Source organism: Doryrhamphus excisus, chromosome 8 (genome assembly GCF_030265055.1).
Source record: "Doryrhamphus excisus isolate RoL2022-K1 chromosome 8, RoL_Dexc_1.0, whole genome shotgun sequence".
Lineage (NCBI taxonomy): Eukaryota > Metazoa > Chordata > Actinopteri > Syngnathiformes > Syngnathidae > Doryrhamphus > Doryrhamphus excisus.
In genome coordinates, this window is record NC_080473.1 from 4,267,257 (window position 1) to 4,295,135 (window position 27,879).

General features: G+C 42.7%; 3 protein-coding genes across 27 annotated transcripts; 2 read left to right on the forward strand and 1 right to left on the reverse strand.

Annotated features, from left to right (window-relative positions):
• Positions 1 to 152: 152 nt before the first annotated feature.
• LOC131135106 (von Willebrand factor A domain-containing protein 5A-like) lies at positions 153 to 25,510 on the reverse strand. 23 transcript variants are annotated; one of them, XM_058080985.1, is made up of 29 exons: positions 25,246 to 25,504; positions 23,089 to 24,831; positions 21,967 to 22,054; positions 20,809 to 20,860; positions 17,904 to 18,265; positions 17,470 to 17,602; positions 17,258 to 17,398; positions 15,836 to 15,919; positions 12,514 to 14,403; positions 8,307 to 8,387; positions 7,825 to 8,027; positions 7,531 to 7,753; positions 7,130 to 7,296; positions 6,925 to 7,039; positions 6,684 to 6,859; positions 6,517 to 6,605; positions 6,295 to 6,439; positions 5,959 to 6,038; positions 5,687 to 5,801; positions 5,462 to 5,620; positions 5,274 to 5,392; positions 4,765 to 5,003; positions 4,485 to 4,514; positions 3,623 to 3,682; positions 3,181 to 3,240; positions 1,678 to 1,776; positions 1,103 to 1,248; positions 901 to 1,024; positions 155 to 808 (listed from the first exon to the last, which is right to left on the reverse strand). In XM_058080985.1, exons 10-29 carry the CDS (start codon positions 8,344 to 8,346, stop codon positions 729 to 731), a joined length of 2,469 nt encoding a protein of 822 aa, XP_057936968.1. In that variant the 5' UTR covers positions 8,347 to 8,387; positions 12,514 to 14,403; positions 15,836 to 15,919; positions 17,258 to 17,398; positions 17,470 to 17,602; positions 17,904 to 18,265; positions 20,809 to 20,860; positions 21,967 to 22,054; positions 23,089 to 24,831; positions 25,246 to 25,504; the 3' UTR covers positions 155 to 728. The 23 variants fall into 23 exon arrangements, with proteins under 23 accessions (XP_057936983.1, XP_057936968.1, XP_057936976.1 ...); XM_058080993.1 differs by having other exon boundaries at positions 12,514 to 12,695; positions 12,780 to 12,889; positions 12,960 to 17,398; XM_058080984.1 differs by having other exon boundaries at positions 12,514 to 17,398; positions 23,089 to 23,178; positions 24,707 to 24,831.
• Positions 10,804 to 19,876, forward strand: vwa7 (von Willebrand factor A domain containing 7). The gene is made up of 17 exons (XM_058081015.1): positions 10,804 to 11,106; positions 12,424 to 12,690; positions 12,799 to 13,032; positions 13,105 to 13,201; positions 13,899 to 14,033; positions 14,165 to 14,360; positions 14,440 to 14,609; positions 15,645 to 15,757; positions 15,821 to 15,937; positions 15,993 to 16,211; positions 17,261 to 17,393; positions 17,480 to 17,632; positions 17,731 to 17,823; positions 17,910 to 18,202; positions 18,845 to 18,981; positions 19,060 to 19,219; positions 19,297 to 19,876. Exons 2-17 carry the CDS (start codon positions 12,490 to 12,492, stop codon positions 19,801 to 19,803), a joined length of 2,958 nt encoding a protein of 985 aa, XP_057936998.1. The 5' UTR covers positions 10,804 to 11,106; positions 12,424 to 12,489; the 3' UTR covers positions 19,804 to 19,876.
• On the forward strand, positions 21,921 to 27,785 carry LOC131135109 (sodium- and chloride-dependent GABA transporter 2-like). Of its 3 annotated transcripts, none has more exons than XM_058081009.1 (12): positions 21,921 to 22,057; positions 23,097 to 23,184; positions 23,256 to 23,388; positions 23,462 to 23,596; positions 23,680 to 23,783; positions 24,679 to 24,803; positions 25,844 to 25,956; positions 26,034 to 26,171; positions 26,260 to 26,362; positions 26,511 to 26,611; positions 27,188 to 27,358; positions 27,457 to 27,784. In XM_058081009.1, exons 1-12 carry the CDS (start codon positions 21,958 to 21,960, stop codon positions 27,553 to 27,555), a joined length of 1,410 nt encoding a protein of 469 aa, XP_057936992.1. In that variant the 5' UTR covers positions 21,921 to 21,957; the 3' UTR covers positions 27,556 to 27,784. The 3 variants fall into 3 exon arrangements, with proteins under 3 accessions (XP_057936992.1, XP_057936990.1, XP_057936991.1); XM_058081007.1 differs by lacking the exon at positions 21,921 to 22,057 and adding an exon at positions 22,431 to 22,550 and having other exon boundaries at positions 27,457 to 27,785; XM_058081008.1 differs by lacking the exons at positions 21,921 to 22,057; positions 27,188 to 27,358; positions 27,457 to 27,784 and adding exons at positions 22,431 to 22,550; positions 26,763 to 27,174.
• Positions 27,786 to 27,879: the final 94 nt, after the last annotated feature.

The window sequence follows — 27,879 nt, forward strand, 5'->3', positions numbered from 1 at the left end:
TGATTTTAATCTGAAAAAAATAATGTCTACACACCAACTATATGTGGTTTCTTAAGTTTTTATTATTTTTTATTATTATTATTATCTTTACTTATTTATTACTGATGGATTGATTTTCTTTATTCTTGATTTTTTTTATTTATTTTTCATCTTATTTTGTGTAGAAAAATAGTGGAATGTTTTATCAGAGCTTTTCTTGTAGAAAATCGGACCAAAGCAAAGTTTATTCATTTTTCTGTTTTTAATAAATGCGTTTTTTGTTTGTTTTTTTTTGGAAAACCTGATGCGGCCCAGCCTCGCCCTGACCCTAGCTCCAGTGGCCCCCAGGTAAATTGAGTTTGAGACCCCTGCTTAAGATGGTCATTTATTAACCGTACATTGCAAAACACAGCAGCAACACAAGAAATGCTGTAATAGTGCTAAGAAGGAAACGGCTCAGCCAGCATTATTAACTTGTAAACAACACAAGGTGACATGCGTGACTTTCATGTGGGAAAACCCCCCCCTACATGTCCACACTTTTCTGTAACGCCGAACGATTACTACTGATCACCAACTTTGTATCTAGAAATGACATCACTTTCTTTGTGTCAGATAATATTAATACAAGGCGTGTTACAGACCCATGAAAAACCTGACAAAGAGAAATGCTAATGAGAGAAGCAGACTGGATTAAAATAGTGCAATGCTGTCAAAGCAAAAAGATCCCCTTCATTTTATTGGACTACTCAAAGGCCCAGAGTGTCTTTTTGCACGTTGCAGCCCAACAGAGTGTTTCCAGCCACAACACAGTCTGTCACAGGCGGTTCTTCAAAAAAAAAAAACACACACATCATCCACATCAACTGATTAAAAAACATAAACATCACACATTGTCACAATAAATCTGAGCCATTTTACCCTTCTCAGCAAGGAGCCACGACACAGCCTTCCTGGCGAGAAGCTTCCATTCGACCTCAGCGTCCGACTTGAAGCCATGAAGCCAGACCAGAGCCAGAACAGTGGCCCACACGTTCTTATTCGCCTGAGTTTCCAAGAAAAACAAACATTAGACCAACAAAAGACGGACAGCGGACATGGCACATTTCCAACAAGGACCCACCGATGCAGGCTTCATCTTTTCCACCTCCTCTTTGGGCTTTCCTAGCGCAGCAGCCAGAGCCGGATTGAGCTCCCAGCTGCCGGACGCCTTCTGGAGGGAGACCAACTGCAGATAAGGGTCTGCGGGTAGCGGGCTGTGTGAAACCCCTTTACAACATGTTGGGGGAAAAGAGGTCTTGTCAAGTGCTCAACTGGATAGTTCACTGAGGCACCTTCTATTATGATGTGCTGTCTATATTATATACAAAAGATATACTATATGTACATTTCTTTAACCAAATTTTCATCCACAAAATGTACAGTACATTGTGTTTTTTGCAGGTCAGCTCAGCTTAATTGAAACAAGTTCAGTTGTCTCTCATTAATCATGGTTAATTGGTTAATAAGCGATTCAATATTAATAAATGGAATATTATCACAGTAATGTCATTGTAAAAAAGTTAATCTTTTAAATAGGGTTTTTAACATTAGAGCCCTCTTTACATGATATAACAGCCCTATAGTCACCTTTACATTTGTATATAACAATGGACAACTGCACTGTAAAAAAAGTAATTAAAGAAGCTGTCAACTGACAAGTATCAGCAGGATTCCTCATGCTCTGCATATCAGGCTCCTTCCCACGTCCTTGCAACATCTTTCTGACTGAATGGAAAATACCTCCCCTTGATTTTGCTGCAAAAGAACAGAGAACAAAAGCAGTGACTAAATGTGTGCAAACACGTGCCTTGAGTTGCTTCACCATACACTCTTCTTGCATTGAAAAGTAATATTATCGTAATATGAATACATTTCAAGCATATACACAGTTTCTAGCAGTCTTATCAGGCCTTTTTGGCATATGGGACTCCAGAGGCAGCCCCCAGGTATGCAGTGTTTTGCGACTTTGGGAGTCTCCGAAGCACAAACATGGGAGGAGTTGGGAGAAGCTATGGGGAACAACTTCCGGATGTTTTCGTTTCAGCAGAGGGAAACAGTACACTGTGCCAACTGTGCTGCTGACCTGGACTCAAGATGATGTGGACGGGTTGAAAGGAAAGCGTAAAAGACCTATTCAATTCCACCGACATGTCTTCCAATAAGGAAGCAGATGCCCGGGGACTCCAGGATGGGCTTTCCTATTTCTAAGGTTGCTGAGGTTGTCGAAAAGCTCCTGTGTGGCAGCAGGACCCCAGATGTTGATGAGATCCACCCAGAGTTCCTTAAGGCCATGGATGCTGTGGGGCCATCTTGGTTGGCACGATTCTATGGCATTGTATGGACATTGGGGGAGATGCCTGCCTCTGGATTGGCAGACCAGGGTGGTTGATCCCCCTTTAAGGATGACACACACTTTGGCTTTCCTGGTAAGGTCATGGATGAGCTCCTCCCCCAAATGGAGTAATGTAAGTACATTGGGGTTTTTTATTCACAAGTGAGGGAAGGATGGAACGTCAGCTCGACAGGCGGATTGGTGCAGCGTCCGCAGCGATATAGGCTCTGGATCTGTCCGATGGGGTTTAGGAGGGAGCTGAGCCGAAAGGCAATCAAACAATCACAGGTAGTGTGTGGCCCAAATGAGTTTTCCCCATAGGGTGGCTGGGCTGAAAAGCAATGTCAATCAGGGAGAATCTCGGGACTAGATCTGCTGCTCCTCTGCATCGAGAGGAGCCAAATGAGGTGGCACCGGGATGTGGCCAGGATGTCGAAAAGGAGCTGGAAGCATCCGGGGGGGGGGGAGCCTGGGCTTCTCTGCTTAGGCGGCTGCCTATGCTACCTGACCTCAGATAATGAGAAAGAAGATGGATGGATGGATGGATGGATGGATGGATGCTTTCCATACCAATGTTAAACCCTTCCATCAATAGACTACATCAGGGGTGTCAAACACATGTCATGGAGGGCCAAGACACTGCAGGTTTTCTATCTTTCTTTCATCAGTCACTAAAACAGGTGATTTGAACGATCAACACCTCCTTCAATTTGAGGAAAGAGCTCATCAATAAATTCCTCCGCTGGAGAAAATGGTTGGAGAGAAAACCTGCAGTGTCTCTGCCCTCCGTTGACCCATGTGGACTAGGTATACAACATAATTCTTGCCTTCCTGCTGCTGCTTGCTTTTCTTCATAGCTCCTTTGGAACTCATTTCAGGTTGTTCTTCTGGGAAAAAAGTACATTTTCGTGAGTAAAACAAATAAAACAACAACATGGTGTGCAAAAGGTTCAACCGAGAAAGGCATTCAGACACTAAATGTGGAATACATGACATCTACAAGAGTGTGAAAATATATGCATTAACAAAAGGCTTTTTCTTGTCGAATAAATTATTCTTAATAGAGAGCAGTCAATGTGAGTGATGGGGGGATGCCCCGAAATAAAACACAGCTAATACCAACACCCATACATTGGCAAAGCAACAGGTATTACACAGCCTGAGAGAGTAAAAGGCCAGTGTTACAATCAAACTCTTGTCTGCATCTGCGCTCATCTGAAGTATCAATTGTAAATTATCATACATATGAAATTACTCTTGCGGATGTACCTTCAACATCATCACAGGCGTCAATGCACCTCCTGGGAGGACCACGGGGAGCTGCGAACCCTAAAGAAAATCATGGTTAAAATATGACCCGAATCAAACGGACACAATTTATATAATGTAACATCGCTGTGAGTACTGTTTCCCAGAGAGCTTTGCTGTACAGTTTTTGTAAAAAAGGCTGGATAGCACATGGTTAAAACGTATGCTACCGCTCCAAAGTTTGGGATGACTTGGAAATGTTTTTGTTCAGTATGAGATATGGCTTTTTCTTGGCAGTCCTGCTATGAAGTCCAGCATCCTGAAGTCGCCGCTTCACTGTTGATACTGACACTGGTGTTTGATGGCTACTATTTAGTGCAGCTGTGAGGCATCTTTGTCTTAAACTACACACTCTCTTGCACAGTTGTGCATCGTTTTTCTGTCCTTGTTAGACCCAGTTTGTGCTGCTCTCTGAAGGGAATAGTTAACAGCATGGTAAGAGATTTTAGTTTTAGTTTAGATTTTTAGATGGCTTTTCTAATCATCTATTAGCCTTATAAAATGATGAACTTGGATTAGCAGCCATACCAGGAGATTGATGCAGAGGACAGTTGTTGATAGTAGGCCTCTTTGAAAATCCTCTGATTAATTTTTAACACATTTGCAAGTGATCCCAAACTTTTGAGCGGTAGTGTACATAATAGTTAATATTCTTATTATTATTAATAGTAGTGTGTTGCCTGTTTTGATCCACCCATTCTGTTGCTGTGTGTATTTTTGACACCAGGAGCATGTCTACTAGACAATTGTTTTTAGTTGTTAAACTAGGTAGCTAGAAGACAATACAATAAACGCTGAGGTTTTGCCTGCTGAGGCTACTTACTGCCTTTTCTCTTCACATTGACAGCAAAACCTGTGGGATGAAAAAAAAACAGGCGATCAGTTTGGGGAAAAAGAAAAATATATTACTGTCACCATGTAGACAAAGCAGACCTTTGAGATAAAAACAAAAAAGCTAGCAAAAAGTTCAAATTTAAAAAAATGGTAGGTACTCCAAACACACACCATGTAAAAACAAAGTGAGAATAACCTATTGATTCACTTGATTTTAATCATTTTTCATTTTTACAGAATGCTATGCTAACTTGATTTTTGAAACTCACCAGAACACAAGGCTAAAGATACTGGAACATTTCTGCGCAGAAGAGGTCCTTGAATGGCTTCCTTGCTGGCTTTGTTGACCGCAATGAAGGCGGTGAAGGAGCTGCTCACTCCTGATTGGACGCTGACCTCCACCACCTGGGCCTTCACTGCCTCATCCGGCTCTCTGCTGTGCTCTGTCTCCCGTGTCTCCAAGCAGCAAATCAGAGTTCGAGCACACAGTCTGTGGATGGTTAATCTGCTGACAGCAAAGACATTCCAGTTCATGTGTGAATAAATGTTCCTTAAAGTGCTCATTTTGGAGTAATGTCTGAAGTTTGTGTCAGTTCTCCCTGTGCTTTCTCTGCTGTGTAGTGCAGTGGAACGCTCTTCCTCAAATTGCCAAATAACAATGTGACTAGAATTACTTTTATTACGCTTATGGGAAAACGAATGATTGGGTCTCGTAAATTCTGCCTAGCATCATTGACTATAATTGAACATAGTGGCGTGTGAATGAAACCCGTATTACCCAGCTTCCTCTGTGGGCTGCAGTGAGAAGCGGAGATGGTTTTGGTACGGCTGACCTGCTAGGCTGTACTCGACACTTACACAGCCATCGGTTGACTCTGAACTCTGCGGAGAGAAATACTGCAGGATCACAAACCAGATGAGATTATCATTCATGTATGTGATTAAAGACAAAGATGTGTGGCCTACCTGTCCAGTGAGCTGAGCATAAATGAGTGATCTTTGACCCTGGAAAATAGCCGTGAGAGGTGGAGACAGGACAGTGACGGACACTCCCTTTGGCAGATCCCACCTGACTGAAATGTCGTCCACTACTGGTTGCAAAGCAAATTGCAGCGATTGCATCACCTGGTGTCAAACAACTGTCAGTTATTTCTTTGGGATCCATTGTTGCATTTAAAGTTGTTCGTGTACCTTTGCTTGCATCCTGTCAGCTCCTGTGATGAACTGAGGGTGACCTCCTCCCTCCTTAGCCAATCCATTGATGAGAGCAGTGCTGGCCCCTTCCCCAATCCCAAAAGAGAAACACCTGCAAGACAGTCACTTTGGTTTAAACACACCGAAGTAAGACATCAAGATACACAGAGTATGTATGTACGTATACATACATAACACCCCCAAAGATGACAATTTTGTTCGCCATGTATGTATGTATGTACTGTATGTATGTATGTATATGCTTTGACCTGTGGGTGGCGGAATTCTTCTTCACCAGGCTCATAACCTCTTTGGTGTTCCCCACCTCGCCGTCAGTGAAGACAAAAACCTGGTACACACATACATTTGACTTTAAAGTTATACAACAGTAATTCTGTGAGAGAAGAGTCACATGGGTGTGTTTCAACATTGTTTCAAATCAGAGTGCACACAAGCAAATCGCTGTTCGGTGTCACCACATGAAGGAGAAACCTGCTCAGTCTGTTTGACACGTTTTAAGAGAGTTTGTCTGTTGGTTTGTCTGCATGTGTGTGTGTGTGTGTGTGTGTGTTTATTACAACGACAGTGTAAAGACTTTGCATTACTTGTCTTGGGTGATTGGCAATGCAGGTTTGGCTGTAAATGTGTTTGAGCGGCTGAAGGATCTCTGTTCCTCCCAGGTTAGCCTTCATTTCCTTGACTTTCTTCAGAGCCTCTTCCATGGTCTTCTCATTGTATTCCACACTCTTACTGCCATGAAAATACACACAAGTACGTGTGAGACCAAACACAGGAATATAATATTTGAGGACAGGGTATATTCTTACGGGAAGATATGTTCAAATCTGGACCCGAAACTGTAGATGTTGAAGTAGCAGCCCATTGGTAAGCTCTTCAGAAGCAGCAGAAGGGTATCCTGTGTGGAAGTGAAAGATAAACAATCAAGGCCACCTTTGGGAAGCAGAAAAAATTAATGATTTATTGACCCAATTACCCTGGCACTGCTGATGCGAGTCTCATTCTGTCGTTTTTTGTTGAGAGAACAATCCATACTTCCAGATCGATCCAGTACGAACACAAACTCTCCACTAGATGCCAGTGAAGACATCACAGCCTGGGGGAACTCAGGGTACACGCTCAGCATCACCACCGCATCCCCCATCAGTGTGCCTGAAACACAGTAAGTGTTCATTTAGATTTTAATTCATTCATTTTGAAGATTGGAGGTATCTCACCAGGCTTGGCAGACGCCTGTCCTGCCTCCACCACAGCAGCTGGCCGGTGGGCGTCTTTGTAGTAAATCAGCAGCTCAACATCCCTGTCAAACTTGTGTCCTTCAGCCAGTTTAACCTAAGACCCAATAAATACATACATACATACTGTACATTACATAACACGCCTCTACTGTGACAAACACACGTATGTCAGCATTCTACATACAGCAGCCTGGCTTTGCTCTGCGTTGAGGTACTGCAGAGGCTCCAGGGAACAGTTGGAGTCCACTCTGGAGACCTGACGAGGAGAGGACACCCGGGCAGAGAAGGACAGACTGTAGGGCACCTGAGAGGCGGGGACAGCGGTCACCTGGACGGCGCCACCTTCGCTCCCTGGAAACATCGCAACAAGAATTCTTCCACGGCTCAAAGATTTCAATCAGGGTTTTAAAAAACTGTTGTTTGAGCCAAAGACCCAATATTTGATTCCAACCTTCCTAAAATATACAGTGTATTGCCATAATATTGGTATATACTGTACATAAACTAGTGATGACATGAACAGATATGAGATATTACAACAACATGAATCAAAAGGTCTTTGCCAAGTGTTGCTAGGTGTCCTACCCTGAGGCTGGTAGCGAGGGTTGAGCACTGCAGGCAAACAAAACCTCAGCGCATCATCCGCCTGCACGGCGAGCTCAATGACATATTCAAGCCTGATGGAGGCGCTCTCTCCTGGAGGAAGACTGCCCACACTGAGAGAGAAGATATCTGGGCTCTGATCGCTCTCCTCCAGCAGGAAGGCCTGCTGCCCGGAGCTCAATGCGTCGTCGTACTCCTCACGAGCCTGGAGAGCACAACACGTGGTTGCGGTCGTCTTTTTCAGATCTTCAGATCTTCAGCGTGCATGTGACTCACTTCCTGTTTCTCCTTCACCTCAGCTACGATCTCAGTCTGTCCAACCTTAGCGCTGAAATGGCAGACAGCAGCATCTCCGGGCAGAGGGAAGACAAAAACAGCCTCTATGGCTTTGTCCTCCTTGTTCTCATAGTGCAGAGTGGACACCACTGTGGCCACGTGGTCCTTCACCTCCAGTTCTACTTCAATGCCCTTTAGAGGAACTGAACCACAAAGGCACACACAATCAATCATGTGTTTACTTCCTGCTCATACAATCCACACATATACATTATAATAACACGAATAGGACTGCTAAATTAATAATATGTTTTATCTTTTATGCTACTTGTTCTAATTAGGGTCACATGTGATATATATATGGTATATACACACACAAACACACACATGTGTATATATATATATATATATATCATATATTGTGGACGAGCGGTACATAATTAACACTTGATGAAATGAAACTTGATGAAAAGTGTTTATACCTGGCTCCTTGCTGGTAGTGAGCAGACCACAGCGGTTCATTATGATGTCACGTCCACAGGACTCTTCCAGTATTGTTTTCCCTGCAAGAAAAGTAGGTAGTCAAGCGGGGAGATACAAAAACGTGTGAAAAGGTTGAATTTACATTACAAAGTAGTAAACATATTATAAAATGAGCACCCCACTATACAGCCCTACCTACCTGCGTTGAGAGTATTAAGTGGAGAGTCCACAAGGAAGAAGGCTGAAGTGTGACAGAGGACCACGCCCACTCGACACGTTGAAATACTTTTTTAAAAAATCGGTTTGTGCTTTTAAAACTTCGATTATGTATATATTTGGTCACAAGAATTAAACCACTGATAAAATATTTATTAATTTCATTATCGATATATAAAAAATATCATTATAAAAAAGAAACAACGCAGCTTCCTAAAATAGAGATAGAATGATTTTCCACAACCAAATTTTGTACGGCAGCCATTGTTGTTACATGGCATTGAAAACGGCTTCCAGAGTGGAAACATGATTACGCCACCTTGTCGTTAAAGCGCGGACAAGCAAAACACTGCGGTTCAAGCTGGAAATGACGTCACCGTCACGTGACCAAAAGTGACGGTGATTGGTACGGCTGCTGAAAAGACGACATGGCTGAATATTTCGACTAGTATAACTCACTCAACATCTTCCGAGTATATTTTCGTGTAATACTCCAAATTCACTCTTAGAAGTAATTTAATTTCCGTCGTCAGTCTCGTCAAGCCGAACAACCGGAACCGGAAGTGTGAGAACCTTATGCCCATGCGTTTCTTCTTTAGTTTTGGTGTGTCAGGTGTTTTTGTCAGTGCGTGTCGATTTACAGCGCCACATGTCGGAGAACCTTACGTATTACACATTATTCATTTATTCAGTTTCCATGTGGACCCGACTACTGATCCAATAGAGTGGGTGCATTTGTTTGTTTGTTTTTTCATTCATTCATTTTCTACCGCTTATCCTCACGAGGGTCGCGGGGGTGCTGGAGCCTATCCCAGCTGGTCGCCAGCCAATTACAGGGCACATATTGACAAACAACCATTCACACCCACATTCAATATGGAGTCACCAATTAACCTTGCATGTTTTTAGAATGTGGGAGGAAACCGGAGTACCCGGAAAAAACCCTTGCATGCACTCTACACAGAGATGGCCGAGGGTGGAATTGAATTCGGGTCTCCTAGCTGTGAGGCCTGCGCGCTAACAACTCGTCCACCATGCAGTCTTGTTGTTTTGTTTTTTAAATAAAAAACCTCAAGATCACTCTAGATTCAGAGATCATTTCTTTGTGTGATTATTGTGGTTGTCATTTGCAGCAGTGTACAAAAAGCACACATTAATATTACTATTATAACAGACTGATGGTAAACAGCTAATTTTTATGCACAATGTTTGATTTGTTTTTTAAAAGTCCGTATTATCCAGGCCATTAGTTGTGTCAAGTGTCAACTTCTTCTAATTCAAATTACTTTGAATTAGTAAGGCATATTTAAATTACATTACCATCAAGGATTCAAGAGCTCTGTTGAATTAATGTATGTATTGAATTTAGTACTCATGATACTACTCTTCTCATAAAAAATAAAATACATATGATTCTTAGATTTAAAATAATACAACAACTACAACTACTGCCACTATACAGCTAAGATGATAATAGACAATAATATGCATTAAAAACGTTTTCTTATTCGATGACTTTATCCTTGGCTCGTTTCTCTTCTTTCTAAATTGTGCACCCCATGGCTTCACTTGACTCTTCGGTTTGGTTTGATCCACTCTCTGAGCAGTATGGGTCCGCCAGTAACCCGCCTGTAGACATCTGCTACACATATCCCGACTTGATCAGTAAATAAGCGCTGAGCACAAATAAATATGACATTTTTCTTTTATCTCATCCTTGCGGCGTCCCCATTGGAATGCTATCCTGGGCAATTACCCAGGAATCGCCACTGATTGTAGTGTTGGTGTCTAAAAAATATTTACAAATACGATTGTGAAGAAAAGAAAGCACTGTTAGCAAAGCAGAGACTGTGGACAATACCGCAGCAGCAGGGTAAGATCACGTTGCCATGCGTATCCTCAAATGCATTTGCATTTGATTTTTGCGAAAGGTAAAGCATCGAGTCGGTACCGTGCAGTGGAAAAGGGGCATCTGAGTGGGAATGCCAGCTGCATAAACCAATCTCTCCACAAGGAAATATCTCCAATGCCCCAAGTGATGGAGAGCAAGCGCCACACCTCCGCCATTAAAAGTGGGGCGAGAGGAAGGGGCTGTGGTGTTTATAAATGTAAGGAAAAAAGGAAGAGTGATAGATGGAGGACGGTAGGGGCGGGGGTGGGTTAAGACCCAAGTTGAGCCCCATGGACGGTAATATATGCGTCTCTATTGTGGTGAATCAATGCACCGTGCGTTAATGGGAGGGTCGGGGGGGGGCAAGTAAGGCCGTAGGGGCACTATGATGAGATGTCTTCTGCCTCACACTGTGGCCCACTTCCCAAGAAACACACTCAAGACCACTCAACATCAAGCCAGAATCTCATCTGAACCTAGCAAACTACCACTTGGCACCATATCGCTGTTGTCATTCCACTTTTGAGGGTACGTTCGTTTCGTAAAGTGGGGTGAAAATGAAAGTGTCCTGCTAACACTCTGAGGTGAAAGTCTACGTGGTCAAATGAGCATACATGTGTGGTGCACCCGTGAGATTGTGACGACTCTGCATCAAGTGTGAAGACACCAGAACAAGAAGAGGAAGAAGTGAGGTGAGAGCTTTTTCTTAATTTGTTTTCTTCTTGAATGACTGCGTTATTGTAGTTATTGCAGTAGTCAAAGAAAAACTGACAAAAAAACATATGCACCATTGCAGAGGGGATGCATGTGTTGCACATTTTTGCACATAAGAGAAACTACAGTAGTTTAATCAGTTCAAATAAATGCGCAGTGGGTGGGGGCCAAGCACACCGCTTGTTTTTGGGTTTTGTTTCAGACTCTTCCTTGTGAAAGCGAGGAGAACAAAAGCATTGTGTTGGAATAAAGATGACTAAGAACAATAAGGGGCCTCAGTACAGGCTGAGACGAAAGAAATGCAAGAGGAGGGTTTTTTTTTTGGGCCGGGGTGGTGGAAGGCTGGAGGGGGTTAAGGAGCGGGTGACATGTCACCAACAACTAATTTAAATAACGATTATAGTTCAAGGAACAAATCTTGCACTGTGTTATTGTGTTTGCGGTTGAGTCTAACATGCTTCCTTAAGTGTCACTTTGTGGTATAAGATCATTCAACACAAATGTATTGGAGCAAAAAAATAAAATAAAATAAAATATATATATATATATATATATATATATATATATATATTAGTGTGCAACAGACCAGATGTACTGTATTTGTAACTATTAAACTTATATTGTAACTATTGTAACTACTAAAATTATATATATATAATTTTTAATAAATTCAAATAATCAAATCTCTTTTCTCTTTTCACTTTTTTCTTATACTGATATTTGTGCCACATAGAAATGTACAGCTTTCAAAAAATTTATAGTTACCAGCCATATTTAATTGTTATTAAATAATTCTCACTAACCTGTCTTACTTGTTGATAGTAGGAGGACATGTTTTTTTTTAATGACCTTACTATAGAATTCTATGGCCGCATGCTGGACGAGTGGTTAGCATGTTGGCCACACAGTCAGGAGATTGAGAAGACCTGGGTTCCAATCTCCGTTTGAACATCTCTGTATGGAGTTTGCATGTTCTCCCATTGCACATCCCAAAAACATGCATGCGAATTGTCCATATGTATGAATAAGTGTCTATATGTGCCTGCGATTGGCTGGACGACCGGTCCAGTGTGTACCCCGCTTATCCCCATTAGGGTCATGGGGGTATGCTGCCACCCTAATGAGGATAACCAGCATAAAAAGTGTAGGGATGGATATAATTATGTGCTGAAATGAACACAAACATGTATTATAAATTTGTCTACACATATTGAATTAATAATGTAAAAAAAAGATTAATTAACCAGAGCTAACAAATTGTAATTTCCTGTTCTAATCTGACCTTTCATGGGCAGGTAGGGTGTGACGAAGCACCCCTTTGTCCAAGGAGAACAAGAGCTTGAGAAGACAATCCGAGGAAGATGCACTGGCTGTTTTGTGTTTACCTTCTCCTCCTGGCTTTCCCGTGCACGTGCTTCCTCCCCAACTTTTGGTCTCGGGTGTTGACGCTGTCCTGGGATTCGTACACACACCAGCACATCACTGAGCGAGCCATCCTCAATGTCACGCTTGACACTTTGAAGGACATCCAGAAAGACAAAGGAGACCATGCTGAGGACGAGGTGCGCTGCAACATTCAGAGGGAAGACTATGATGAAATAAAACAATCGGAAAGTTAAGACAATTTAAAAGTAATTTGAAGAGGTTTTACAAGGTTTCATCCTTTGCAGACCAGACTGGGACGAGCCTTTTGGAGAGCTGTGGGGGAGGTGGTGAAGTCCAATGCAGAAATGGACTTCCTGAGCTCCACCAGGTCCGACCCTGTGTACCACTTTGATTCTGAGCAAATGGACAGTGCCATGGCAATGCTGCGCAGGTTCTGGACTCAAACCTTGTTGTCAGTGCGGGCCAATGAGTACCAAAGTGCCCGCCACAGCTTGGGTCAGCTATTTCACTCCTTGCAGGTACACAGCATCACTCCAATAATTACATGAAATGGACTGGTTTGCATAATTATGCATTTGATTTGACACCAGGACTTCTATAGCCACAGTAACTGGGTGGAGTTGGGTCAGCGCTCAATTTACCGCCACCTGCTGCAGCCCGAGGAGCCCGCTCTCCCTGTTGCTGAAGGTAACCGAAGGTTCAAGATGTCATGTTTGCCTGTGATAATAGTTTAGGGTTGATTCATCATTGGAAATGCAGCTAATGAGGACATGAACAAAGACAGCTGCTCTCCCATGGAACGTTGTGTGCTGCAGTGAAATGCGTCCAAGTGGAAACGGTAGTTAGGTTGAACTAATGCTAAGCAACAATGTGTTGTACTACTTTTCATTCATTCATTTTCTGCCGCTTATCCTCACGAGGATGGCGGGGGTGCTGGAGCCTATCCCAGCTGTCTTCGGGTGAGAAACAGGGTACACCCTGGACTGGTGGCCAGCCAATCACAGGGCACATATAGACAAACAACCATTCACACTCACATTCATACCTATGGACAATTTGGAGTCGCCAATTAACCTAGCATGTTTTTGGAATGTGGGAGGAAACCGGAGTACCCGGAGAAAACCCATGCATGCACGAGGAGAACATGCAAACACCACACAGAGATGGCCAAGGGTGGGATTGAACTCGGGTCTCCGAGCTGTGAGCTCTGCACGCTAACCTAATCTATCAGCAGACTGATAGATACTTTGTATCGCATGAATGCTGCGGTTTGTGGAAAACTAAGTTTTAACAGTGTAAATGTGGTGTATTTACACTGTATCATTGTGCTAAATATGAGGGTGAATGTTAAACACATAGAACATGTGTTCCTCTCGCTCCAAAGGTGACACTCCCACCTGTATGGAGTGTTTTAGCGTCACCTGCCGGAACAACCTCCTCCCGAGACTGACAAACATGGAGCGAGACGCCCGGTTGCTTACAACCGGTTACTTCAGCAATGTCCCTCCTAAACCTGAAGGTATGCAATTTAAGCAACCCCATTTCGCACACGAATGCCTCTCCTGTGTATTGCAATTGGGGCCACTGTGGGTGGGTTGAAAAACAGGATGTCTAAGGGAGACAGTGTGAGCATGCAACTTTTGTCGTCAGGCAAATGCAGCCATGGAGGCATTCTGGACAGCAGTCGCTCTATGGGGGCAAAAGGGGGCATCAACAAGGACAGCACCTCGCCTGTCTTCTCCCCTCATCATTACCTCCACGTGGAAGCCGCCATGCTGGCATCTGAAGCCACGCTGACTGTACTGCGAGACCTCAGGGACACAGTGGGACACAAAGCCTTCCTCAGGTGCTTCTCAATCTTTCACGTGCGAAGAAAAGGCTGAAAAATACTGTAAGAGGGAAAAAAAATGCATGTTTGAATGCAGGCTTTTCAGCGTGAAGCAGGTCCCCGCACTGGTCTTCGTCATGGACACCACAGGAAGCATGTTTGAGGAAATCACAGCGGCTCGCCTCCGGGCTCACGCCATCATCCAGAATCGAGCGAGTCTCCCAGGACAATCGGGCACCTTTGTATTGGTACCCTTCCATGACCCCGGTGAGTGTGCACACTGCTTGGGGTAACCTACTGTAAGGCCAGGGGGTTGGAACCAAGAGCATTTGATCCCTCCTGGACACAACTTGTCCTATAGTATTTATACTCTCCATAGATTTGGGTTAACAATATGAGCTATGGAATTAACATGTGCATGTAAAATGTACACTTGACTGAAAAAACACTACGGCACACAACAGCCACAGGTTTTGAGCACATTTGAAGTTCAAATCCTAGAAACACGCCTGCGCTCCTCCCAACGCCAAAGCATGCAAACTGTGACAAGAAAGGTCTGAATGGGCAGAATGCAAAGAAAGAAATGTAGTTGTAAATTCTCTATAGGCTGCCAGGCAACCAAACAGTGACTTCAACAATTAGCCTCCAAAACCCTGAACAAGCTGAGCAAGAAGTGGAGAGGTTGAGAGAGTTGTGGGTGCGATTAAGCCTTCAGAGGTGGCAAGTTGAGGAAAACAATTGTGTGTAAAAAATGAAAAAGCCAAATAATATTTTTTTACCCCCCCAAAAAATACAATAAAATTACATTGTTTACTTAATGTACTTAAATTATATTAGGAAAGCAGGAAGTGAACAAATGTAACAGTTACTGATTGTAAAAGTACCAGATGGAGCGGTAGGATTTAATAAGCTTTGCTTCTTCCTACTCCTTTTGGACATGTGGAACTGTGAACTGATTATGTGATGCACTCAATTGTAATCTGATGCATGTTCAAATGAAATAAAACCATGACCATTACATTGAAAAAGAGAAACAGTGTGTTAGCAATTAAAATATGCATTAAAGTTGTCATCATACGCAGTAACCACTGCATCCAATCATAAGACCATAGACCACACATATAAAACAGAATGTTTTGGCCCCACACAATAGACTATTTGAATGACCCTGGACAGAAAGCAACTGATAATTAATTGACCACTCTGTATTAAATATAAAACTTGAATGAAGCATGGCCACTGCTCATAGCAAGTAATAAATGTGTTAAAAGTTAGATTCATTAAGCTTCATGTTATGTGCAGAGGTGGGACCAATGTACGAGACAGATGACCCCGACCAGTTCATGCAACACATGGAGAACCTGCTAGCGCTGGGTGGAGGAGACGAACCAGAAATGTGCTTCACAGCCATCCAGGTATAGACCCAAAGCTCAAAATGACTGAGGAGTGTTTGCCCACTAACTGTTGCATGTTTGCAGCTGGCTCTCACTCACAGCCCGCCGATGTCCAAGATCTTCGTGTTCACCGACGCCTCACCCAAAGACGCCCACTTGTTTGACGTGGTGAAGGCCCTGGCGCTTGCCAAACAGAGCAAAGTAAGACGATTACTTCAAAGACAGAAAAGCACCTCTTCAAACCATCTTCCCACAGGTGACCTTTCTCCTGACTGAAGACCCCAAATATGCCACTGAGAGTTCAGGAAGGAGGAGGAAGAAGAGGAAAAGGAGGAGTCGGGAACCTTTGCCCCCTGATCGCTTCTCCCTTTACTCATCTCTGTCCTCTTTATCTGGAGGACTGACAATATTCACTAGCAACTCTGACATCCACAGTGTCTCCTCCATAGTGGAGGACAACACAGCGGCTGACAAGGTAAGGCAACCCGGAGGAAGTGCATCATATTTAAAGGCATTTAGACAATCTCATTTTGGACAAATATAGACCATTTTGTTTATTCTGGATTACCGGAAAATTCCAGTGCATAATCCACTACTTTTTTCTTTAACTTTGAACCGTACGGTGGGGCTAATTTATGGAGGAATTCTAATCTGGTGACATTGTCTTCACTTTAGAACAACTACCAAGTGTTCAAATATTGTGCCACTCACAAGTTTAGATTATAAGCTATCAGTGCACTCACAACCAGCTTGCTGACACATTGGAAATCACAGGAGGTCAGTATATCTACCAGTATACCATAACAGTCTTGACTCACGGTGTCATGTTTCAAAGAACACGTTACTAAAACAAAATTCGTCACATGGCAACTTAACACTCAAAAGGTATACATACATCTAAATCCTAATATGAGCTCACTTAAAAAAAAAAAACAACATTTAAAAGTTTTCTCATTCGGCATTGCGCCTGAGCAATGCCTTCATCGGGGCGCTGCAAACATAAGCTTCATCCCCAGGCTTTTGACTCCGGCTCATTTGGCTACCTCTGGTGGGCAGAAGCAGCATTGCAGTGCCATTTTCTATGGTTTCCATACTCCTACAATGAATTTTTTTTCTCAAACAAAAAGCATAATGAGGATTTTTTTTACATATTAAACTTGTATTGATATGTTTCTATATATCTGCGGGATAATGTTTTCTTGTTAAATTGCTGTGTGATGAATTTAATTTGTAAGATGAAACCACAAGTCAAACTGTTTTGAGTGAAGGCCTCCTGCAGTTTTCAATGAGTTGACAAGATTGTCGTGAGTTTTTTCACAGCGCATGTTTGGCTCCTGTTTTGGCTCCAGATGGATTTTGTGCAAATCCGGCTAGAAATGCAGATTAAAGAATCTATTATGACATTTATGCCATTATTCATGAACTACAAAGTAACTAAAATATGAACAATCAAGGATGAGTGGCCAAAAAAATGTGAGCATTATTTTTCAAAACAATTAAACTGTCTTAATTTGTCCTCACCAGGTGACTCTCCTCCATGTCAAGTCGGACCAGGACCAGATGTCATCACACTCCTTTCGAGTTGACAGCTCTGTAAAAAACGTCACCTTACACATCACTGGCCTTCTGACAGAATGCATCCTCACTGATCCTTCAGGTAAACTAAGAGAAGAAAAAAAGAGTGTTTGATACAACTGCATCAGGAATATAGACAATCATTCACATTACTCTACCTTTTCCAAGGCCAAAGCCAGTCTCTGCTGAGCAAGCAAGGCTCCCTGGCTGATATAGAGCCCTTCACTGGTCTGTACTGTGTTCGTCTACTGCCTCCTATCCAGCCGGGCCAGTGGAACCTGCAAGCCAAGGCTGATGGACACATAACATTCAACATAATAGGTACTGGTATTAAAAATTCAACATAGTAGGTACTATTATTTTACAAATTGACAAGTTAATGGCAGAAAATAAGTGACAAATGTGACTGGTCCCCTCAGCTGACAGCAATGTGGATTTCCTGTATTATTTTGCCACTGTAACCAATGAGACGCACCCTGGACTGGCCAGAGTGGAGGGCAGCCCTATAGCAGGTTAAGAAAATGGGTTTAAAATATACATATATATATTATTAAAGGGACCTTAACTGTCATTTGTGGTGTGAATTTATTACCTATAGGTGTTCCTGCCTTCCTGGTGCTGGCAGTGATGGGCCTGGCTCCTCACCAGGAGGTTTCTTTCAGTCATGTGACACTACTGGGAGCAGAAGGGGAGAGCCTCAAGCAGGTGCTGTTGAACTCCTCCTCCGCATCATCTCCATCATCAAGCTACGCTGCTGAGGAGCTGGTTGGGTGGCTGGACTCCATTCCTAGAGTGCCCTTCTGCGTTCGACTCACGGGACGTGATGGCGAGGGAAACAAGCTGGAGAGGGTTGCCACGGAAATGGTACAGCCCACTCATGTCCGGATACAGGTAAGTAGCCAGGGTGAAACAAAACACGAGACACTTCATCAGGTACACCTGATCATGTTTCTGCTGTAGAAAAACAAAACAAAACAAAACACAATGTCAGCTTCCCAAATATAAACATAATACATGTTTTTTTTTTTACTTTCAACAACTCAATAATTCCAAACTATTTCAGCCTGATATATAATATCACGTAATTAGTTTATTATTTAATTTTAACAGGCTGCACGGCGGTCGAGTGGTTAGCGCATAGACCTCACAGCTAGGAGACCCGGGTTCAATCCCACCCTAGGCCATCTCTGTGTGGAGTTTGCATGTTCTCCCTGTGCATGTGTGGGTTTTCTCCGGGTACTCCGGTTTCCTCCCACATTCCAAAAACATGCTAGGTTAATTGGCGACTCCAAATTGTTCATAGGTATGAATGTGAGTGTGAATGGTTGTTTGTCTATATGTGCCCTGTGATGGGCTGGCCACCTGGGATAGGCTCCAGTACCCCCACAACCCTCGTTAGGATAAGCGGTCGAAAATGAATGAATTAATTTAATTTTAATCCTCTAAAGGCAAATATGTTACATAGCATATACTGTGCAGTATATGTACTGCATACTGGACTGTAGCATTTTTATTTTTTTAAATCACACACAGGTTCTATCTGCCCCCCCTTTGGTACCTGGTCACAGCACCATGGTGAAGTTCAACATCCTAAACCATGGCCCGGACAGACTATTCACATTAATGGCTGATGGTGACCCTGAGTATCTACATAGCAAAGGACCTCATAGGTAGTTGAACACCTAACACCTAAAAAGCCTTTGTTTATCTTGTACTCATAATAAAAAGTCTGTCTTTGCTCCCATCAGGTTCCATGTTGGTGCGCACAAGCTTTTCCACAGTCAGGTGGGCCTTCACACGCCCTCCACGGCTCAGGCCGGTGCGACTGTCACACTGACGCTCTCAGTGCACGCTCTCGATTCTGCCGACACAAATTATGCCGTGGTCTACTTGACAGTGGTTCCTCCAGTGAGTATGGAACAACTGGATTGTTGACCTTTCGTCACGTATGCAGATGAAGTTTCATATTGTGTCTTTTTCTGAAGGACCCTGACACCTCCCCTCCATCCTGCTCTATCACACAAGTGCCGTCCTCCTGTCCTCCTGTCTGCAACGAGTCCACCTGGGGCGTGTCTCTGGCTGTGTCAGACAAGGGGCGCTCTGGCCTCGCTGCCCTCCAACTACAGCGGGGCCAAGGCACATTGACTTTATTCCGCAATCCACTGCCCACAGGGGACAAAACAGGCGAGGGTCAGCACCACCATCATCAGCACGAGGTCACCTTAATGGAAGGAGACACCCCCTTCAATGTGTCCGAGTGGGTTGTGGGCTCCTCTCAGCCATTGTGGGTGAGCTACATATCCAGCTGCTGCTCCGCTCAGGCTGAGCTGCTGGTGTGGGATGCAGCTGGAAACATGAAGCGCTGCCATCTTGCATCTGGTCAGCAGAAGCAGCTTAGCGATACAAGGACTGAACATAGCGGAAGTGGACCTGTGACACTCTCTGGCTTCTTTTTCTTCACGTGGCTTCTTCTATGCTTTGAGATACTTTAGCTTCAAAGCGGTTTCTCCTGTTTTTTGCAGGTCAAATAACAGATGTGTGACAAGGATATTGGATTTGTACCTTTCAGAGAATATTTCTGCATGAATTAAAATTTTAAAAAGATCTATTTTTGGTGGAAATAAAAAAAATAAATTAGTCTGCATCATTCATTCATTCATTCATTTTCTACCGCTTTTCCTCACGAGGGTCGCGGGGGTGCTGTCTTCGGGCGAAAGGCGGGGTACACCCTGGACTGGTCGCCAGCCAATCACAGGGCACATATAGACAAACAACCATTCACACTCACATTCATACCTATGGACAATTTGGAGTCGCCAATTAACCTAGCATGTTTTTGGAATGTGGGAGGAAACCGGAGTACCCGGAGAAAACCCACGCATGCACGGGGAGAACATGCAAACTCCACACAGAGATGGCTGAGGGTGGAATTGAACCTGTGAGGTCTGCACGCGATCCACTCGACCGCCGTGCCGCCCCTAGTCTGCATCATATAGTGCAAAAGTAATGAATGTCACAGTTCATTTTCAGCCTGGAGATAATTGACATTTCCAGTGGGAACTGATTAACTGCTCAGCAGGTTGCTCATTAAGTGACAAAAGACATCGGTGACTATGCAAGTAAAAGTGGACACCCGAACAGTGAACAGTTGAGATTTTCTGGGAATGTGGAGGAAAGCGCTTGGCACAAAACAAGGCCAAAATGAGGTGGAGGAAAGAGGACACTGGGCCAGCAAGGTGGAGTTCCTCCTGGCTGTTGCTGGCAACATTGTCGGCTTGGGTAACGTGTGGAGGTTCCCTTACTTGTGCTACAAAAACGGCGGCGGTAAGCCTCCTAGAGCGTATGTTCCCTGTGTATGTGTGCATACTGCATATTGGTATTTGTTGACATTCAGGTGCATTCCTGGTGCCGTATCTGGTGTTTGTGGTGACGTGTGGTGTACCGCTTTTCCTTTTGGAGACCGCCGTGGGCCAGTACTCCAAAGAAGGGGGGATCACCTGCTGGAGGAAGCTGTGCCCACTGGCTGAAGGTGAGTAACACACGTACAAACTGTGAAGACAAAGTGTGAGAATGGGACATTAAAAACTACTTTTTGAAACAGTCAATAAGTCAATGAGGTCACATCACTGAGAAGTGTGTGATGCTAGTCACACATTGCCAACCCTCTGCAGGTCAACCACAAGCATAAAGCATGTCAACACACAACCTCTCTAATATTGAATACAAAGCCAAAATAAATGGTAACTACAGTTTACTAGTATATACTGTATATATAAAATAAGCCCCCAGTGGACACTTCATAAGGTACACATGCATGATCTACTGAAACCCAACAAGTGCTGTAATGTACTGAAATACTTTTTCCTGAGGTTAAATGTACTGAATCTCACCAACTTAACAATACAGCAAGTTCATAATTATATTTGGACATGTGTATAAAACTGTACTGAATCATACTGACTCTTGTCACTAAATAATGTAAGCGAATGTGAAATACTTGTGGTGTTAGGGTTGTGGTTAAACATCTGTGAGTATAGAATCAGAATCAGCACCACTATTTAGGTCCAGTTTTTACCTGATGAGAAATATTTGTATTCCTGCAGCAACAGCATGTCGCGATCATCACTGGCCACATTTTACTAGTGGGCGGCACGACACATGAAGCACTCCACTTGCTTCAGGTTGCATTACCAGGCAAGCATTGGGCACACTAGTGCAAAAAAACAGTCCTTTTCTAAAGGAACAGTAGTGGGGAATAATAATGATAATAATAATAGTATTATTATTAATTCTATTTTTTAATTGTGCAATAAATATTTTACACTAAAAATAATTTTAAAATATTTGCAAAAATGAATCATATTTTTAATGACCTCTTGTGGCCCACATGCAGTACCACCACGGTACACCAGGGGGGCTCAGCCCACATTTTGGGAATCCCTGTTTTAAACAAAAAATAAGAAAATTAAATATACTTTGAACTTGTTCAAAATTTTAATTGTGAACTTTGAATGTGAACTATTCCTATATGTACTGTTTGTTTAGTTCATGAGAACTCTGAACTTGCACAACACTAATGTGTGTGTGTGTGTGTGTGTGTGCCAGGTATTGGCTATGGAGGGCAGCTGATCCTGCTCTACAGCTGCATGACTTACATCGTTATTCTGTCCTGGGCTCTCTTTTATCTGCTGTTCTCCTTTAGCTCCCAGCTGCCCTGGAGCACCTGTGACAACGACTGGAACACTGGTGAGGACATACCAGCTGAGTGTCAACTATGTGTGAAATATGCCCATTTTTCTGCATTTTCTGAACAAAAAGATAAATGACGGGTCAAAATTACATATAAATTTTTATGTATTAACAGCTTCAAATGAACTAAAAATTAAACCCAGGCTAAAAGCTAAAACACTAGTCTCTCGAAGAGTGCAAGAGAACATTGGAATCACACGTTGTATTATTATGAGCCAAGAAGCGTTGCATCCAAAGACACCAAGTAATTTAAATTGTGTACATGTATTATCTGGGATTTCTGAGTATACTTAAATGCATCAAATCACACTTCCGTCTTTCTATTTAGACCACATGCACATAATTAAGACATTCTCGTGATTTTCGGAGTGTTCATGAATGCATCTCGTGACAATGAGGACGTGTCTTTCCGAGGAGGACGAGAGACGTGTTTGTGAGTTGGAGATGCAGTATGTGGTGTTGGAACTGCACTGCTGTTTTACGTGTTCAGGTCAGACTAAAGTTATAAAAGAACGTCAGGCTTTGTGTGACCGGGTGGGGACGCTCCACTGAGGTTAGAGAAATGAATTAGTTACTGCTGTTAACCTGCTGCTTTTGACAGCCCTAGTTTTGAGATATACTTACAAGGTTAAATATTAGAAACACCTCTCAGTGGAATACAGTGCAGTCCCAAAGTAGAATAATGCTTTTTTTAATTGAAAAAATATTTTTATGGATTCTTAGAGAGCAGTGAAAAAATATAAATAAAACAATGAAATAAAAGTATATTGGCACAAATAAAATTAATTATTTAAATACATATGAAGAAAAAATAAATGTTGGACTATTGAAGAATGAAAAAACTATTAATCTAAAGAAAAAAGTAAATTTTACATGCCTAATATTATATTTAATGACTATAATAAGAATGATTTTAATAGTTACTTGAGAAAAATGTGTTGTCAACTGTAACTTTAAATTTGAATGTTTTGATGAATTGAAAAAAAAAGGATGACTGTCACATCCAGACTGAATACGTTTTCTCCTACCTTGTTAGTGGATTGTGTGGACTTCAAGACAAAGAATCACACTTTGGGGGGCAGCAACCACACCAACGGGACATCAGCAGCTACAGAATTCTGGGAGTATGGAAAATAAACACATAGACTAATATTATCCAAATGCAGTTGTTACAGGACACGACATATATTTACAGACGTAGAGTGTTGAACATATCAAGGGGCATTGATGAGATCGGAAGCATCAGGTGGGAGGTGCTTCTGTGCCTCATCGGTATGTGGATCATATGTTACTTCTGCATCTGGAAAGGAGTTAAATCTACCGGAAAGGTAAAGTCTGGAAAGTTTCAGCAGACGTGCAACACCTCATTAAACACATGCAACCCCCCATGCTCCTTTCCAGGTTGTGTATTTCACCGCAACCTTCCCGTATGTCATGCTGCTCATCCTTTTGATCCGTGGATTATCTCTTCCTGGAGCCAGACAAGGGGTGGTGTTCTATCTTCTGCCAGAAGTGTCGCGACTCACGGACCCTCAAGTAAGCGGGGTTAGACAGTGGTGAGGGCACACCGCAAAGAGCAAAACACACACTCATTTGGATGTGGGTGGGATTTTTGACAGGTATGGATGGAGGCCGGCGCCCAGATTTTCTTCTCATACAGCATTGGTGTGGGCACTCTCATTGTATTGGGCAGCTATAACACTTACGACAACAACTGCTACAAGTAAGTGTCCCAAGGAAGCAGTAACATACAACTGAAATGTACCCGTTTGTCTATATGTGCCCTGTGATTGGCTGGCGACCAGTCCAGGGGGTACCCCGCCTCTCGCCCTACGACAGCTGGGATAGGCTCCAGCACCCCCGCGACCCTCGTGAGGATAAGCGGTAGAAAATGAACGAATGACTGAATAAAATATACCCTGATCATGCACAATATTAGCCACACATGCATAATCTCATGAGATGCTGGGCAAGATATTCGATATGAATAAACACTTAATTTAACAAATATCTTTCTGAAATTGTTTGGCAAAGCTGAGCATCGTTTATTATTTTGTGAGATATAGAGAGATGGAGATTTTTACAATACAGCGCTTGCAGGAAATCTGCAGTGTACTTAATTTGAATCTTTGACACTGAAAGTTAAATAATTAAGATTGAAACTGTATTTTTTCAGATGCATTTTGATATAATTTGATTTGCATGTATGTTTTTCATACACATTCAGAAAACTATAAATAATCTAAATGTACTCTATATACTGTTGCCTGTGATATTGAATAGCATGGCGTTTCTGGCGCCCCCTAAGGACGATGCACAAAAGTACAGTTCAAATTAACACTTGTTCCTTCGGTTTACCTTACAATAACATCGCGAGTGAATAGAGACGTATATAAATGTAAAACCAATCATGTTTGGCGTTGTGTTTATGTAAAAATTACACCAAAATCACATTTTAGTGCGTATACAGGTCAGACATTAACCAATTCGCCCCCCATATCGTCAGGATTCATTTGAGCATCACTGATTACAACTGTATGGAAGCACAACCTGGCAAGAGTTATAAGCCCGGTTGTAAAACACAAGTGATACATTAAAAGTGTCTTTGTGTGTTACAGAGACTCCTTGTGGCTGTGTTTACTCAACAGTGGTACCAGTGTGGTGGCTGGCTTCGCCGTCTTCTCTGTGCTGGGGTTCATGGCTCATGAACAGGGAGTTCCCATTGCAGAAGTAGCCGAGTCGGGTAAACTTTAAACTCTCATAAATGGCATCTGGTGATGGAAAAAAGAAGAGAAAGTTGATGCTTTGGGATGAAGTGTTTCAAACGCAGTAGTTAAAAAGTTTCTGCTGCCATCTTGAGGACATCCACGCACATGATAGGCACAGGTGTCATTCATGGCACCGGCTCTATTGTTAGCTTCCGCACGAAATAACTGAAAATTCCACACTAGGTGTTGAATTAAGGTGCTACATGAACGTTTATTTAACTGGCTCACCATGTCAAACAAACTACATATAAAATACTACACTCAATGGCCGCTTAAAATTGAGCAACTGCTTTTTTTTGTTTGTTTTTTTGCTAATCTATCACTATTAGCATACAAACACCGCAACAATTACGTGTATTTTGACACATAAGTATGAACAAGGAGTGGATATTTAGGTTATAATCTGAAAAAGCTCACCAAATTGGACAATAATCAGTTCAATGCAGGCAGCTAGTGGCACCAGCTGGTTCGTAAACGTAGGGAACTGTGGGGGTCGCCATTTTGTCTCCTTGGCACACTGTTGTTTTTTAGTTTGGTCACATCATTTAAAAACCACTAGGGCTGTCAAATGTTTTTAAACAATTATCAATTTACCACCGTTTTCAAATTGATTAATTACAATTAATCACCATTAAGCAACTATGTGTGAAATATGCCAATTTTTGCTGTATTTTATGGCAGTACACACGGCAGTACAGTACACATATATACTATATATACATATAAATATATACAGTAGTGAGTGATGAGGATATCCACTTAATGTATTTCTTTGTCTTTCGATTTATTTATACCACACACACACACAGGACATAATAAAGACCATTAGAGCTCTCCAACTGATCACATTAACCATGTGACATCATCATTGTGTGACAAGGAGACAAGATGGCAGTTGCTGTAGCTTTAAATCCTGAAGATCATGATTTTAGCGCCTTTGTTCCATTTGAGTGCTTCTATTGAGTACAGTTCCGATTATTGATAGTTATAAAGTGCATGGCCCTGTTTTTTACAGGTCCAGGCTTGGCGTTCATTGCTTACCCTCAGGCGGTGGCCATGATGCCGCTGCCTCAACTGTGGTCCATCTGCTTCTTCTTCATGATCCTGCTCCTGGGCCTGGACACACAAGTAAAGACTCCTTTGCATTCGGGGCTGACTCACCCTTGGAAGGTCCCCTCATGGCTCTTTTCTTTCTGCGTATACAGTTTGTTGCAATGGAGGTGGTGATGACGTCCGTCGTGGACATGTTTCCCACAGTGATGCGCCGGGCAGGCAGGCGGGAACGTTTCCTCCTCCTCTTTTGCCTCATATGTTTCTTCTCCCAGCTCATCATGATCACAGATGTAGGGGATATACGCTGTGCTCCTCGGACGCTTTGAAGCACACCTGCACAAATAATGAACGAGTAATTCTCCTCGCTCTCATCCTCAGGGAGGGATGTATTTCTTCCAGGTATTCGACTACTACGCCTGCAATGGAGCCTGCATCCTCTTTCTGTGTGTGTTTGAAAGCTTGGCAGTGGGCTGGATATTTGGTAGGCTTCGCCACACTTCTTAAAATAAAACCAGGAGCTGTGCAAACTATCTGTCACATTTAAATGGTTGAAAGATGGTTTAATATGGCACGTTTATTTACTCTATGTCTTATTGGCAAAATGATTACAGAATGACTTCTGTGTTTAGGAGCAGAGCGGCTGTACGACATCATCGACAACATGACGGGCGAGCGAGCCAACCCTTTCTTCAAAATCTGCTGGTGCTACATCACCCCCATCATTTCGCTGGTGAGTGTATTGAACAACATGACAACAACAGTCTAATGAGAGTCCGTACATGAGTTATACCAAAAGAATCTGCCTTTACAAACATAATAATGTTTATTTTTGACTGACTCTTCCTCAAAAGTATTCATTCTCTTTGGGCTTTTCCCTTCAGGGGTCGCCACAGCAAACCAATCGCCTCAATCCACCCCTGTCTTCTGCATCTGTCTCCCTCTCACACCAACTACCCTCACGTCCTTCTTCACTACATCCATAAATCTCCTCTTCCGTTTCATGGTTGAATACAACTTATATTATGGAAAAAATGCATATTCAAGCAAATTTTACATAATTCTTGGCCTAAATGAAGCATTTTGCAAGTGTGTTTTTCACCGATATCGTCCGATCCTCATCAAGGATCGGAACACCCCTAATAAAAATGGCTAAATAAACTGAAATACAAATACAAGGCATTCAGAAAATAAATTACACGTTTTGATATGTAGTAATCTACACTGGTCACTAGGTGTCAGTAATGTTACATTGATGAGCCAGTTAACCATACTAAACAGGATAAACAATCCCTTTCTATTTCCTCAGGGGACTTTTATATGTTCACTAGTCAAATACCAGCCTCTGACCTTCAATCGCTGGTACGTGTACCCAACGTGGGCCTACATGGTGGGCTGGGTGCTGGCCCTTTCTTCCATCCTGCTGGTTCCGGGCTGTGCGCTGTACAAGCTGAGCACCAGCAGTGGAACCTTCTATCAGGTGGGGCGGGTCTGCTGCTGACATTGTCACAGACTTGGATGAGAGATGGTTCATGCTTCATTTGAGCTTGCTTACTTTGGTTTATATTACCTTTTTAGCGTTTCCATCGTCTGTGCCGGCCCGAGCAGCCTGACCACTCGGTGACCCGAAAAAATGAGACGGTACTGCAACCCATCACTGATGAGTATCTGGAATGAGTCACAGGAAGACAAGCACAATGTATCCCACTGGATATCCTACTATTGTTTATATTATCTATGTATGCCATTAATTTAATGCACGTGCAAGGACAGAAAGCATACATTGTGGTGCACTTTTAATCAGTGAAAATCATATTCTCCATGAATCAACTTGATATTTTGCCCAAATGTGAAATAAAACAGTGGCCTACACAATTTTAGACACCATACTCTCACAGTGTGTGCTTTACCTTTATTCAAATGAAAAGTGTACAAACAACAATGTTGCAATGCACAAGTAACTGAACTCCAATACAGCACATGGCATCAAACTGCTGAACC

Excerpts from the sequence above, each read along its gene's own strand:
- LOC131135106 (XM_058080997.1), bottom strand. The coding sequence starts at position 8,346 with ATGAACCGCTGTGGTCTGCTCACTACCAGCAAGGAGCCAG. Across the intron at positions 5,393-5,461 it reads ATGCTCAGCTCACTGGACAG|TATTTCTCTCCGCAGAGTTC; the intron begins GTAGGCCACACA and ends GTGATCCTGCAG. Across the intron at positions 1,249-1,677 it reads GAGGAATCCTGCTGATACTT|GGGTTTCACACAGCCCGCTA; the intron begins GTCAGTTGACAG and ends CATGTTGTAAAG.
- vwa7 (XM_058081015.1), top strand. The coding sequence starts at position 12,490 with ATGCACTGGCTGTTTTGTGTTTACCTTCTCCTCCTGGCTTTCCCGTGC. Across the intron at positions 14,610-15,644 it reads GGTACCCTTCCATGACCCCG|AGGTGGGACCAATGTACGAG; the intron begins GTGAGTGTGCAC and ends TGTTATGTGCAG. Across the intron at positions 17,824-17,909 it reads GGAGGGCAGCCCTATAGCAG|GTGTTCCTGCCTTCCTGGTG; the intron begins GTTAAGAAAATG and ends TATTACCTATAG.
- LOC131135109 (XM_058081007.1), top strand. The coding sequence starts at position 22,439 with ATGCATCTCGTGACAATGAGGACGTGTCTTTCCGAGGAGGACGAGAGA. Across the intron at positions 23,185-23,255 it reads GCAGCTACAGAATTCTGGGA|ACGTAGAGTGTTGAACATAT; the intron begins GTATGGAAAATA and ends ATATATTTACAG. Across the intron at positions 26,172-26,259 it reads AGCTCATCATGATCACAGAT|GGAGGGATGTATTTCTTCCA; the intron begins GTAGGGGATATA and ends TCTCATCCTCAG.